The following is a 15,967-nucleotide window of genomic DNA, read 5'->3' on the forward strand; positions in this document are numbered from 1 at the left end:
ATGATGAAAAAAAAATAATGCAGCTTTAAGTTTTATCGTGATTTGAAAGGATTTGCTTTCGATTCCCGGTCTCAATTTGATGAAATGCAATGAAATACCTGCCCAGTTATGAGTGACATATACTAGCAAGAAAGAAAACCATGACAGCAAACAGCACTATCCTTCTCTGTTTTTCCCTGATATGTGATCCCCTATCTGGTTTCACTTAATTCTGAAGAATGAGCAGTTCGGCCACAGCACACTTTAGACTGTTTTATCACAACAACATTCATTTGCAGAAAGAGTTGTCCGCTTATTATCTGACCTGTCCGTGCCTGAGGAACTATCTGGACAACCGGTCTGGTGAACATATTGCCACCCCATCAATGAACTAATGTCTTGACTAAAAAGAAAAGTCAAAACACTTTTTTTTAAGTATCACTTCATAATAAATGTAAAGGAGTTGCTCTGTCAAACAGGAATCTTCCACGCTATGGATGCTATTGGCAGATTCTTAGGAATATGGATCTGAAATGCCAGTTGGGACAGCAACTAGTGCAGTGTTTTTTAACTGTCATTTGGGGTTGTTAAATGTCTTGATAAGGAGAGCGCATACCTCTGCCAAGACTGAATATTGACGAAAATGTGGAAAAATGCCCTATCTTACAATGTTCAAGAAAGTGATACTAAAAAAAATTCCTGGATCTGCCCCTTTAACTGGATCTGCACCAAAATGTAATGGGTCCTTCCCTGGTCCATCCTCCATCCCTCCACCAAGTTTGGTACAAATCGGTTCGGTACATTTGCGTAGTCCTGCTGACAAACAAACAAACCAACAAAAAGACATGGTTGAAAACATAACCTCCTTGGCGGAGGTAAAAATCGGTGACCTTTTCACATTTCAGATGTCTATAAGATGTTAGAAATACCACCAGAGAGAGATGACCCCTTTAGGGGATTGACCCCAATGTTGGAAAAAATTGGATTAATCTAAAACTACCTTTATCTCAACCCGCAATAATGGTAAAATGCTGCTTACACATTCATGCATAATGAATGGGTACTTTTACATCGGTACATCGGTTTTTGTATCACTTATTTTACTAAAGGATCAGGGTGCTTACTGATTAATGCACCATGGATGCCTGTATCAAAAACCAACATTAAATAGCAGAAACATAAAAATTCAACAGCAAAATTAGAACTGCCCTGATTGAATAGCATTTTGGTAAATGAGCCGTTAATCACATATTCCAAATTAGCACATTTTAAGCATGATGTCTGAAAAGCAAGATGCACAGGTTGCTGTTCTTGTTCACAGTAACTGCCTCTTGACAAAGATACAAAATAAGGTATATTTTTAATGAAATTAGAAATTAATAATTATAAATTACGAAAATTAGGTGTTGAAAATTTTAAATATATAAAAGATTATTTTCCAGTTAAATGAAGTGCAATTAAACTCAACTAATATGACACCATCGGCTAAAATAAGTTTATCAGAATGGTTTAGTATTTCATTTTTGCATCTTGTCAGTGTTTCCTTTGGAACTGTCAGAACAGGGTACTATTGCTAATATATTGTTCATGTTGCCACTTCAAGAACTCAAGAAAAGTACAGGATTAGACACTAAAGTATATTATGACTATGGTGTTCCCAGAACAGGATTTTGGTAATCCTGTTACTGCATCTTGTCTAAAACGAGTCCCCTGTAATAGCCCCATCAAGGTAAACACAACACAAGCATATACTGTGGAAATTTGCAGAAAAAGCCTATGCGTCAGATATTGACTAATAGATGCATTCTCTTGGAAGTTATACAGAAATGCCACAGTGTTTCAGAATGTGTGATTGTGAATGTTTGAGGTGTCTATCTCTTTTTCATCTCTGTACTGCATACAACAGATCTAATTGGTTTGTTCTCCAGCCAGATAAGAAGTAAGCATGCTAATGTATTCAATCTGGGAAATGGCTCTCAGAGCTGATTTCACGCAAACAATGATGATGAAAAAATGTAAATGCCCACATTTACAGTAATTGGTCTTGGGCACATTGTCTGCGTTGTATGTTTTGTGATGCAAATGGTTTAAATTTGAGGTTGCCTATAAAGTTGGGCAGGGGAGATGGCTATACATACTTCCATGTCATTATCCCTCATTGTTTTACCCTTTCAATGGAAATCAGTGGATTCTACAAGCAGCTTGCATGACGGGTTTGCATGTAAATCATAGCACTGGGGGAATGCCTTTCCTCTGATCTTCTGTGCATTCCTAACACCCTCCTTCCAATGAAGTTATGATAATGCCGCTTGGGTACACGCCTGTAATTGTCTATTCAATGGGATAATCTAACATCAAGTCTTGTCATGTCTAAACCGTGTCTGGCATTAAAGAAAAAAAATGTGAAATACAAACTTTATGTCAGTTTAAAGAACTTTTCAGAGAGAAGATATTGTTTTAAATTTATACCTGTCCTAACATGTTATGAGTTAGAATATAAAACATAAATTAATCTATCAGGATAAAACAAAAAAAAAGAAAAGAAAAATAATTACATAAGAATATTAAATTAAGTTGATAAAAGCCAAGAACTAAAATGTGTACAGAATTTTATTTTTTTAGAATAGAAGATATGAAGTTTTAAGTTTTAAGAACTGACAATGAAATGTATTTAATACTGCAGTTTATTGATAATAAATTCCTTATCAAAATAACTTGTAAGGTTAGTATATTTTGTATATAAGTTGTATATAAATTATATAAATTGAAATTTAACTATTTATTTTTAATTCATTCTATTTTATGATTCTAAGTTTCTCATTATTATTATTATTATTATGGTTCTTCACATTTTATTATCATCATTAGTAGTAGTAATATCATTAATATTATTATTGTTATTACTGTGTTAACTTGTTATGAGCTGACTGGCAGAAATGACGAATTTTCCCATCTTTTGCTGTGAAATTAATCAAATGTAGGTTATACCCTGAGATGGTAACGAACATGATGCTTTGCAGAATATTCCATATTTTCACAATAAAAAAAAAACGTTTGCCATCTAGTCGCCCACATGGCCATCAGCTTTTGCAAACGACCACCCGAGCAGAGGAGTCGTCCTGCCACAGATCAAGCCACCGGGGCCTTGAACCTGACCCCTCAGGACCATCTAGGGCGAGCCTGTCACATTGCATCCCCGCTGGCACTTTGTTGCCGCGGGACTTTCTCAATGGTTTGAGGGAGATAGATAGTGTGGCCGTCCATCCAATAAACCTCCTCTCTCCCCTCCCCGATCCCCGCGGTGCTCCCGGTTTTGACACTGGAGACAAAACCCGCGGAGAGGACTATGAATGGTAAAGCACCGAGGAGGCAGAGGGAGAGCAAAAAGGAGGCGGTGAGCCTTTGTAGTCGGGGAGGAATGCGGAAATGTCCCCGCTCCGTGTCAAACCTCTCTGAAGGGGGTCAGGCCACATTCAGCCGGCGTGGGAAAGCCAGGCAGAGACGGAGCTCACACAGGCGAGCGGGGCTGCAGTTGCGTAGGCCTATCCGGGGATATATGGAAGGGAAAAAAAACGAAGAAAGAAAGGAGAAAATCCAAAGAAGAGCGTGGTTCTGGAGGGCTATATCACGCGTTTGCCTTTGTCCTATGACCCCCCCACACACACACACTCTCTACACCCCCTTCCCCTCCACACAAAGTTGCAGTGATAGTGTGTGTGTGTGAGCTGTCGTACAGCCCTCCACCACCACCACCCCCCCTTGTTTGAGTGGCTCTGCCTGGGCTGGTGCAGTCTGAGGGATGGGGGGTTAGAGACCGCACCGTCCTACTACCTGTGTGGCCCCCGCATGGAGGACAGCGGACGGGGATGCGTTTGATGCAGGACATCTTGCCCGAAACACCAACGCCTCCACAACATTTTATCGGACATGCCGACGTTACGACATTTTATTGACAGCATAAGAAAAGGTAAACTCTAAAAGTTGGGGTATTTGTGGAAAATTTGATACAAAAAAAAATGTCTTTGTGAGGCTGGAAATGTCGTGTTACAGTCCAATAATATTTTAAAAACCGAAATATGCAATTCCCGGGTTTGTTAGGATTTATTTTAATTGGGCTATTTGTCTCCATGCACAGCAAAATTAGAATAAATTAGAGGAAGCCACCTAAGCCAATGAAGACCAAATTGTTTTGTACTCTTCCAACGATTCGAGGCTTGAAAGGCGAGTTTTACGGGGTTTTAAATGGACTGTTGCTGTAGGAAGTTCAAACAATGCAACCAGTAGACAGCCACGTGCTCGCCAAGTTTGTGTCCCCTCAAACATAAACTTTTGATAAAAACAGGACAGGGTAAGCAGCTGGCCAGTCATTTTACCGACCCAGAACAGCTTGGCGTGTAATGTTTGTACTCTCTTTTTTTTTTTGCGTGTTCTCTTTAAATGTTCTTGTTTAATTTCCTTTTAACAGAGTCAGACAGCCCACACGAACCTAACTTCGGCGACACTGCGCGTGGAGTGAATTACTGAAAGCGCGAGACAGTTTTATTTAATGCAAAGCTAGCTGAAAAAGCGTGGTTAATTTGAATTATTTTACATTACTTTGTGCTAGAGGTAGGAGGACATGAGTTGCTATGCGTAATAGGAGGAGGAGTGGACGTTGGGACGCAACGCTGCTCGTGTTGATAGTCGTAATAAAACATGACAGTCCTGTTATTGCCTACCTGGAGCACAGTTTGACCATATCTGACAAAGATGGTGTCTTCTACCATCTGTGTCTCCCTGTCATCTAGGCATTGCATGTGCCAACTTTTTTCTGTGAATATGCCTTTGTGAGAAAAAGTCTCTGGCTCGTCACCCTCGCCGGGAATCCCCGCAATATTTTCAACAAGAGACGAGAAAAAAAAACAAAAAACAAATCTGCAAAAATGGACAAAGAAAGCATTGGTACTCAATATGAGCCCGTGGCCGAGATTGGAGAAGGTGCTTATGGGAAAGTGTACAAGGCGAGAGATTTGAAGAACGGGGGACGCTTTGTAGCCCTAAAAAGAGTTCGTGTCCAGACGGAAGAGGAGGGGATGCCTCTCTCCACCATCCGGGAGGTGGCGGTACTGAGGCAGCTTGAAGCCTTTGAGCACCCCAATGTTGTCAGGTAAGTGAGGGGGAGAGGTGGGTAGCCCAGAGTGTGTGTGTGTGTGTGTGTGTGTGTGTGTGTGTGTGTGTGTGTGTGTGTGTGTGTGTGTGAGTTTGAGTTTGAGTTTGAGAGAGAGATGCACCGAGAGTGAGAGAAATGTTGTGCATGAGACGGAGAGACGCTCTACTTCCTTTTTTATGGTCTCTGGCGGCAACAAAACTGCCTAATATGACCTTTAGGGAAGGCCTGCACTCATACTTGTCCACCGTTTTTGTAGCAGAAGTCCCTCTCTTTGACAGTTTCCTGCTGACAAAAAGAAAATGTGGGTTGCACAACAACTAGCTGGTTGCTGCCACCGTTAGCAGGCTGTAGATGCACACCTGTCCAATCACAACTGTCTCCATTTTCATTGATGACTGCATTATTGCTTTCCTGCCAAGTTTGAAACCCCACCTTTTAGTCATGACAACTGGTCACATCCAATCACACTGATCCATTTCATGCACGTATCTCTAAAAAGCTGGACTCCACTCTGCTTGAAAAATTAGTCTGCTCTGCCTAAAGACACAAGACACAACATCCTTACAAACTGGTAGCCTTCTTTTCCCATTTTCCCCGAGAAAGCCACTGGTGAGTGGAACACTGTATGCATATTTTTAAATACTTCATTTTTAATGCATAAATGCCTGAAAAAGAGACCATGATCTCAATTAGACTACCCGTTGTTTGTGTTTTAGGATTAAATAAAAGTCAAAAGCTTGATCAGGTAGAGTAGTGTTTTAGGTACTCCATCAGTGTCTTGCTCAAGAGCACACTGACAGGGCTGATGAGTATTGGAATGCATCAAGCCATTTAAGTATCCATTCAAAGTTGGCCTTTCTAACGATTTGGCCATCACCTTTCTTTAAGATCTTTATAGCTTACATTAGTTTTAATTATTTATCTGGCAATACATTCAGTATCTGTAATTGAATATTCAAAACTGAAGGTTCACTTAATAGCTTTTTACAGACCTCTGGCAAATTGAATTTGCTCAGGTGTCATCACATGACTGAAGAAAAGTTGTATTTGGACTTGGGGTGCAACTAACAATAATTTTCATTACTGATTAATCTTCAGATTAGTTGACTGGTCATATTGTCCATAAAATGCCAAAGTATAATATCCCTTACAATGTCCTAATGTCATCAAATTACTTGTTTTGCTTGACCAACAGTCACAAACCCAAATAAGACAGAAAAAACAACAATTCACATTTGAATAGCAGCAGCCAACGATCTTGTCATTTTTGCTTATTCAGATAAGTGATTAAAAAGTTATCTAGTTATCTATTTGTACGATTGTTAATTATTAATTTGTTAGCAATTAATTGGTGGTCAGCAAATCAACTTATTGAAAGTTTGTTTCAGATCCAAAGTGAATGTTAGTGTGTGCTCATCAATCCTGATTTATGCTGTTAAAGTGCCCTTGATTAAGACGATAACATTCTCCTTGCTCAGTTACTGAAAGTCAGACTGGATTTACTGAATAGAAGCATTTGAAAGACAAGTTACATATAGCCCAGTTTTTGTAATTCCGATCCTCTCTGCTCTGCACACGGAGGACATTTTCTTTCATTTTTGTAATGAATTGTTCATTCAGAGGTCAGTAGTCAGATACTGCGTCATATGTTGGCACTACCCAAGGTCTGACCTTGGTATTTGTTTTATTATGGAATATTGAGTGCTTTGGGATGGAAGGGGAAGTTCTAAATGGACGTTTCAGAAGCATGGCTAGTGCCCTTGTGCCTCTAACAATAATTCCCCAGTGTAGAAATGAATAATGGAGGATAATGGTCATGGTTCTCTCTTAAAGGGATCACAATGGGTTTTGTTCTCACTGGAAGACAAATACATGTACGTCAGTGAGCATTAAAGTTGTTCTAGGTCAGTTTTATTTAGTGGTTAAATTTAATTTGTGCACTACTGCGAAAGCACGAGTTTAGAGAGTATGCAGTGGCATTTATCGCAATAAATCGGTGCAAGAGTGCAAACTGGCAAGCTCATTGAACCATCAGAGGAACCTAACTATCCTCCAGTTTAGCCAAGCAGCATTACCAAGCCGGAAGAGTGCATTGTGGACCTTCTGTGTGACTCCAGGAAACCCTTGGATGTTTGTAATGAGGCCCATTATTCATTCCATATGTTCAGTGTCTGCTGAGAGCCCCCATTGTAGCCCGACAATCGAGCAGTGAGGGGCGTTTAACCCCAGTGCTTCAAGAGGACGGCGCTGTCTATCCTGTGACATCATGCACAGTACTAATACCTTGCACAAATCGCCTCTCACTCATTATTCTGACTCCAACAAGTCCAATGATTACAAGGTTGTTGGCATGGACACAACTCTTTTGCCTTGTTGGATAGGAATGAAAGAGTTTCCGGAGAGATTTAGTCATTTCTTTCCATGCTTCAGTTTTAAACAGTTTATGTAGATTAGCTATTTTGAATTATAGCAGCACGCGCATTGAAAGTATTGATGTGGCATTGAGTAGAATCACTATGAATTCATATTTGCAGCAACAGTCTAGGATTTATTCCCTTAGGTGTCATTATTTCCTCTAATTCCATCACTCTTTGCATTACAGGTTGTAAGTTATATAAGACAACCAGTGGTATCCTCAATAAGTCATGACATGACTTGAAACCTATATTGGATTTACATCCTAAAAAGGTCTGTGCAGGGTTTATTATTTATCGTTTTTTATGTCATTAAATGTATTGTAGATGTAGGCTAAATCTAACTAATGAGAGACAAAATCGTGTTTTATGTTTTGTAGTCTACAGATTTGAACTGACATTACAAAACATATTTACCAATTCATTGGCTCATTCACTTGCACTTAAAGATAATAATGCTATACCTTAAAGGTAACATGATTACAGTAATCCATTACTTGGTAATCCATCACTAACAGCACAATATGTGTTTGGTGAAGATCCATCAAGGATCCCCTCTTCCACCATAGAGCATCAGGAGTTGTCATAGTACTGGTTGAGGAATGCTGCTTGTGGTCCCCAGCTCTTTGAAGAGGACATACTGGATAGTTTTTTTTTTTGTTTTGTTTTGTTTTTCAGCTTTTCACTAAAGCCTGCCTTGGCAGGTCTGCCTACATAATCTGGATTCTTGGCCTTAGTTAGTTGCCTAGTGAAACACAACCATAAACACTAGGGTTTGGAGCTTGATGGTCTTGAATCTTCAAAAGCCTAGCATGGAACTAGCAGACTTTTTTCAGAGTAACCTGAGAGAGTGATAACCTGCAGGAGTTTATAATTCTGGTCTCTTTAGTGTGTCTACTGCCTCTCTTGTGTCCTGTTATCTTTGGTGCATCAAGATCCTAGATCCTTTTCTCAAGCAGACCTTTTGACTTGTCATAGCAGGAAACATACTGGTGTAAACAGTAACATTATCTTTTACACTTAGTTGTTCTACCAGTCATTGTTAATGGTCCTTAGTCATAAAACACAAATATTTCTGTGCCTGAAATCACTCCCTGTTTGCTAGATACATAGATTATCATGATGTGACACTGAACCTGTCATTGATGGTGCAAAATAGTGATGATATACACAGTTTGTCTGTCTGAAATCTCAAGTAACTAACTACTTTGTTTTATTTAAAAAGGGAATATTGAACGAGTCCATGAGGGAGTGACTTTAGATGCAGCCTATTTCCAAGTAACATGATAACATTAATATCCCTTGTATGAAAGACCAGACCACCAATGCAGAGAGCGAATATGGCCTGTCTTTCAGTGGTATTAGAAGCTTTGTTGTGGCATGCTGAACACAGTGGACGCCATGAAATCAATTGTACTGATCTTCTCCACCTGGTCCTCTTGTTCCAGGTTGTTTGATGTGTGTACAGTCTCCCGAACTGACCGAGAAACCAAACTCACTCTGGTCTTTGAGCATGTGGATCAGGACCTGACCACCTACCTGGAGAAGGCCCCTGACCCCGGAGTACCACCTGAGACCATCAAGGTAAACATTGCCATTGTTTTCTAAAAGTACTTGGGAAGACAAATTCTGTTAATTATAAACTGGTGTCTTTAATGGCCAGTGTAAGTGACATTTGTTTGCTTCACTATTAAAACATCAGTGACCAATGCATACATAATATGCCTAGACACATTTCAAAACATGTAAGAATTTCATTTTAAATATAACTTTCAGTTTCTATTTGAAATATGAAGGAAGCTGTTTGTTAATCCTCTGTGGAATGAACATTGCATGACCACAACTGTATGTGTATGGTGCTGAGTGAGCCTTCTTGGCCAGAGACGTGGAGGACAGAGTGCAGCTCCCTCTAACATCAGAGGTACTGAGGCGTTTTGAAGGGCAGCACATGTGGCAGATGGGCTCCAAATTAGAGGCTCCGTGCCTTCTCTATTTTCTCTCTCCAGCTTTACACTGTATTACAGATGGAGACAGAGAAAATGTGTGTGTGTGTGTGTGTGTGTGTGTGTGTGTGTGTGTGTGTGTGTGTGTGTGTGTGTGTGTGTGTGTGTGTGTGTGTGAGAGAGAAACTAGATCTAAAAACCTTCCCTATGTGTTTAAAAACCAAGAGTACTCGATCTGATGCCAACAATTGTCTGTCACAGTCAGTCCTCCTCTGTGTCAGCCATTATATCGAAGGTACAACTTATTCAGACTTGCCACCAATATTACTTTCTCAAATTCATTAAATCAATCCACGAGTGTCCACTTCGGCAGTGGATGTGTTGCCAACTCCTTTCCTCTGTAACTGTCTTTATTTTAATCTTTCCCACACAAATCCCTTTTTAAAATCTCTATCATGTTTCACCCCAAGGTCTATAGATATATTGTGGACAGTACTGAAGGGGTATATTTCTATTTTTGGACAGAGGGGCCTCAGAGTTTAAAGTGTGATATTTGAAATAGAGAAGTTGTGGAAGCTAGAATAACTGTTGGTTTTCACCCCGGGCTACGTTTATGTTTGAACGTTTTGTGTTGGGCTGTAATGTTGGCAGGATGCTGTGCAAGCGAAGAAGAGTCAGGTAGATCACACCTGAGGCTTTCTCGGGGTTTTTCGCTAAAGTTGATACTGTATGTGGTACTGTAGTTTCCGTGGATATCTCTGTGCAGTGATGACTGTGATGTGTTGTTGACCTCCAATATTTAACTTCTACTGCAATACTGTAGTACCCATTTACATGAAAACCTGTGACTGCAAATACAAGTTATTATTCACTATTTGGTCTTTGACTGTGAAATATTCATACACTGCCACTATATAGTTTTTTGTAGTTTAGGTTGACACACTTCTCAAATATGAAGATTTACTACTTTTCTTTGTTGTATATAATTTTAAACTGAATATCGTTTGGATTTGGACTGTTAGTAGGACAAAACAAAAATTTGTCACCTTTAGGTTCTAGGAAAATGTTCACTGTTTTATAACATTTTAGAGATAAAACAACTACGTAAGAAAATAATTTATATAGGAATTAATGGTTAATCTCAGCCCTAGTAGTTTTAACCATTTCGTTGTTCATTAGGTATGCATTTGAAACCCACTCCTAACTAATTATAGTGCCTTAGCAATAAGCTTATCAATTAGTCATCAACAGAAAATAAATGGACAACTGATTGTTCCATTTTTCTTTTAAAAATTGTTTTGTTCACTGTTTCCAGCGTCCGATTAGGAATTAACCACTGGATTGATAGTAACTGATGGATAGTAAAAGGAAGTAATCATTAGTTGCAGTCTTAATTCACTGATATACCATGCCTCATATGGCGTGTCGTTCAACCACAACAGAAGGCAAAAGTGTTTACATCTGTTCCAAATGGCCACACTCAAGGGCTCAGTGAAAAGCCTGCCATAATAGAAAGTGGTGCAACACAGTATTAATTTATAATAGGGATTTCAGTGCACACTTTTGTACAGTCTTTCCTCGAAGGCAACAGTAGTCGTTGTTGCGTAGACTTGTAGGATTTTATTTTGAAAGTTGCAAAAATTGTGGGACATACCCCTCATCCACACCACTGCAATTCTGACATTGGAAAAGTTTAGGAGACGAGGTATCCAATACTGTTCAGCAATCCAGCAAGCACTTTGTTTGAAGCATACTGGTCGTTAAGGCACACCTCCTTCCTTTGCTTTCTCCTAAAATCCATACAGCTGGAGTCTTGAGGAGACAAAAGGACTGATGGAGTGACAAGATGACCCAGGCACCATCCCCTGTTATTTCTAGGACAGTGGATACTGCACAGTAACCCCCAATGTGCCCCCCTCTCCTCAATAACTTAATTTGCCCTTGGGTATACCAGATGACACCAGATTATGGACCCCTGTCCAACGATCACGAATGTAGCACATTCTCCCCATGTGATTAAATTCTTACCTCCTCAGTGTTACCTTTTGAATGCCCTAAACCAAGGTAAAATATTCAACCTCAGACAAAGACCCATACCCAAAAAGAACAAGCATACTTTTCCTCAAAACCAATCTACCCCCAGCACCAGACACCCCACCCTGGCCCAGCCTGTCCACTTCAGCCCCCCACCTTCCACCACCCACTCAGCCTTACTCAGACTCAAGACCCACCACATGGTCATTGATGAAGGAGGCCCTCCTCCAGGAATCAAATGAGCTGGAAGGACATCAAGCAGCCAGGCTGCCCCAGCCTCAGTGCTCCTCAGCCGGGCCAGCGCTTGGGTCTCACCCACCCTCCTCTGCCGCCATCGTCCAAGCTTCCACAACTCCATTCTGTGGGCCCATAAAGGGGGAGGTTAATGAAGCATGGGGAGGGAATTACACTAACGCTAACCGGCAGATGTCCCATATTGTGCCTAGCTACAATAAACAATATGGCTGCCTCTGGTAAATTTGCATTAGAAAGGGAGGCGCTCTCAGAAAGCCATGTTTTGACTGCATCTTGCAGAGGGCTGACTACTTTTTTCCTGGTCGTCCTGTTTTTTTCAGGGTCAGTTCTGTTGCCTTTTTGTGTGATTTTTGTTTCCTCCTGGCCAAGTTGTTTGTTGGGTTTTTGGTTGAAGTGTTGCCAGTTGCAGACAGTTGTGTGTTGAGCAACTCTTGTGAGTCTCTTTGCTGTTGGAATCAACTTCGTGTTAGGCTATGAGGTGGATCACTTTTACTCTCTGTGTCACATATGTTCTTAAACTTTTGAGTCAGTACTCGATAATTTCCTAGCTTTGGCTTTCCTACAGGCTATGCTGCAAGTTATTCTGTTTAACATAGTTGAAATATTTTTGGTTACTCTGTTGTGAGGGTAATTGATGCAACAGAGAATATGGCACTCAGGCCAAGGGACCAAAATTGTGTGTTTGTCCAAGAGTCACACTTATGAGATAATTAGTGTTTACTAGGAAATGCTTCTGAAAAGGAAGCACGGTGAAATGGCTATTTAAAGTAGAGAGGAACTGATGGGGGGGGGGGCATGCTATTGTGTCAGCCACCCTCAAAACACACACACACACACACACACACAAAATAACCAACTGCCTGTCTCTGTCCTATGGCCCTGTCTGTCTGCTGCCCCACTCGCTAGGTCATGGCTGGATGGAGATGTAGAAAGGAAGGTCTGTTTATGCATCCTGCCTGCCCTTGGTCAGAGGGCACCCACACATGTGCTTGCTCTACACACACACTGTTGTACCCTTACACAACCTGAAAAAGCACACACAAATGAAAATGTAGACGCACATGTTACATTAGCACAAACCCAGGGGGACATTCCGTTTGTGTGTGTATATGCGCACACACACCCACAGGCACGCACACAACCGCACACACACTCACACTCACACTCACATCAGTCCCCATCTCTACAGTACTGTGTGGGGCGCCCTGTCTCCTCCACTATGGCCAGTACAGCAGCCAGCCCCGCGCCGTTTGCTAATGTTTTCTGCTTGAGTGTGCAGACCCCTTTGACTCACTCACCAGCTGGTCGGCTAGTGAATAGAGATGCGGGCTCAGGTCCATGTCACTTGTGAGGTCTTGGCGGAGGGTTTTGGGGGGGTGTGTAGGGGGCATGTGGGTGTGTGTATAGGAGAGAGTGTGTGTTTTAGAGGGGGGTGTAAGTTCTAGGATGCCACACACCCAGCATGACGGTATTTGACTTCACTAACATCTCTCTTTTCTCTTATCTCCACGTTGTTTCCTTTATTAGGGTTGGTTTTCAAACAGACCTTAAATGATTGCTGAGACTTAAATTTTTTATTTCATTTTTATCTGTTATTAGGTCTTACCTCAAAAATAAGTGCTCCCTAGACTTCATTTGATCAAAGAGTCTAAATCATAGCTCTGTCAAAACCACCTGGCCACAATCCCTTGAAATAACTTGTTGGTTTACAGGTGCAGGACCTGTTTGAGAGTATTAAAGAACAAGTCTAAGCTGGTTTTGACATTATAAAATTTCTGTTCACACCAGTTTACCTCTGTTAGCGTTTCATGGATTCAGTGCCGATAGCCATTTCGGAGGTCAGCTTTTGGGCATAAAAAGAGAGCCAGTGCCACTTAACTCAAGCAGGACAGCTGCTGAGAAAAAGAGATCAATGCTTCCACAGAACGGGGCCTCTCTATGCCCCTATGATTTGAATTTGTGTGTGTGCGTGCGTGCGTGCGTGCGTGCGTGCGTGCGTGTCAGTTATCAAACATCTGCCACAGTCAACAAAAAAAGACACAGGCCTCCTCTAGTTAACTCCCTCCCGATGTCTCAGCCATTCTACTTAACTTCTCACTGCAGGTCTCGTTCAGGGCTTTTGTTGCCTGGTTTGACAGAGGAATTCATTCAAATGTTGCTCTAGAGGTGCAAGGTCATGAAGCCATCTGTCTTTGACATTTTGCAGGGACAATTAAGGCTGAACTTTTCAAGAAATTAAATTCATCAGGTCAGATTTAATCATTCAGAGCCACATATGAGAAATTTGTTCAAATCACCTGGTCTGTGCTGTTTGCTCAGTGTCACACTCATCATTGTCATCTTATCATGATTTTAAACCTTGACTATAATATCTTAAAACTTAGATCATCCTAATTTTCAATTCACTGTATTAAATTTGTGTCTTCATCATGTTTACAAAAATCCACCTGTTTCTCTGCTCCTTCCTTTTTGTTGTCTTTCAGGATATGATGTACCAGCTACTCCAGGGGTTGGACTTCCTGCACTCCCACCGTGTTGTCCACCGTGATCTGAAGCCCCAGAACATCCTGGTCACCAGCGGAGGACAGATCAAACTGGCCGACTTCGGCCTAGCCCGCATCTACAGCTTCCAGATGGCACTCACCTCTGTGGTTAGTTATGTTGTTCATATATCTAAACACCGTAGGACTCATTCAGTAGTTTCTTGCAACAGAGTAATCTGAACAAACACTCCCAAATACTGTCAGCCCATGGTTTCATAAAAGATGAACAGAGACCCAAAAGTGGGTTTCATGATGTTTTAACTGGGTCGTAGATACAAATAGTCAGGGTGATGAAGTTACAAAAAGTTCGGAACCTGGTACCAATCGAGCTCTTTTGCACCTGTGGTGAATATTAAATGCTACTTCTGGATGCTTGTCAACTATTTAGTTGTCATATTACACATCTTTGTCAGCATAACCATCATATCTCTTGCTGGAGAGGCATTTAATAGCATTTTGCCGTGATAAACTCTTGAGGCGACTGCTTTTTTTTAATACAACCCATAACCACTACAGACAGATGGCAACAGATAATGTAGCAATGTAGGTACTTTTTAAATACAAAGAAACTTTATATAGCCTCATTACCTATCGGTGTCCTCCTCCTCTTATTTTTATTTTTACACTGACAGCATCATTCTCATCATGGCTTTTTAATAGACACGCACACACACACACAAACACAGGGCCTTGAACTAACCTCCCATCTCCGGAGAGTAGGATGAAAAGCGTCTAATGTGAGGCGGGCACTTACAGGGCATCAGCGGGTAGCTCTGCAGCACTGGGCCAAATGATATGGTTTCTCTGTGTAAAGTGGGAGCCAAGGGCCCCCGCGGCATGTCTCAGGAATCCCTCAGTGGTTGTCAGAGGCAGGGATGGAACAGACGAGGAGAGACAGACACCCCTCCCTTCCCAGTGTCTCTACTTTGATTTCAAACTGTTGAGCTCTGGGCTCTGATGACCAGATAACATAGAAAGAAAAAATGAAAGGAGTCTTTGGAAGAGCTTGAAATGAGGAGAAATTAGACTTTTAAGATTAAAGTCCAGCTCAGTAGCCCCATTCCTTTTTATAAGCCTTTATTTGCCAAGAGCAGGTTTCTGATCTGTTTCACTTTCACACAGATACATGCATGTATGCCTTTTACCTCCTTCACTGATCAACCTGACCAGACCCGACCTATCAGGCTCATTTATTTTTGATTTTTAGTGGAGAACTGGATTTCAGCACAGGCCTTCCTCTTAATGTTCAAATAATGCTTTGTTTGTTTCACTTTGGAGGTGTCCTAGTAATGGTACTAGCTGAGATGGAGGTGTTATCAAACTGACAAAGTTGTAAATAGTGTGAGTAGTGTAAGAGACAGGTATTAATGACTTGGCGTTAACATGGAGTGGTTGACCTACTATCTAGCTTTACCCAATAGGCAGCTCAATTTTGTACAAAAGTACAATACAGTGTGTAAAATACAGATAAGTCAATCTTACTTACTCAATCTGCTGATGACGCATCAGAATAACTTGGGAATCCAGATCATATATAAACATCCTTTTGGAAAGAATGCAAACTTTTATTCTGCTCTCAGACTGGCACATGCGTCTGTTCCATTGTCGCTGCATAACGAGAGATGAGCAGCTGGGCTAGTGGACACGAGC

The 15,967-nt window shown here is 41.1% G+C and overlaps 1 protein-coding gene across 2 annotated transcripts in view; it reads left to right on the top strand.

Annotated features, from left to right (window-relative positions):
- The first annotated feature begins 3,306 nt into the window (after positions 1-3,306).
- The window catches only part of cdk6 (cyclin-dependent kinase 6), a 35,294-nt gene continuing 22,633 nt past the window's right edge, over positions 3,307-15,967 (top strand). The window contains exons 1-4 of one of the 2 annotated variants that reach the window (XM_040121507.1): positions 3,307-3,946; positions 4,767-5,125; positions 8,991-9,126; positions 14,258-14,425. In XM_040121507.1, coding sequence (XP_039977441.1) covers positions 4,902-5,125; positions 8,991-9,126; positions 14,258-14,425 — 528 coding nt within the window. In that variant the 5' untranslated portion in view covers positions 3,307-3,946; positions 4,767-4,901. The other variant, XM_040121508.1, reaches the window with a different exon arrangement.

Source organism: Xiphias gladius, chromosome 24 (genome assembly GCF_016859285.1).
Source record: "Xiphias gladius isolate SHS-SW01 ecotype Sanya breed wild chromosome 24, ASM1685928v1, whole genome shotgun sequence".
In the NCBI taxonomy this organism is placed as follows: Eukaryota; Metazoa; Chordata; class Actinopteri; order Istiophoriformes; family Xiphiidae; genus Xiphias; species Xiphias gladius.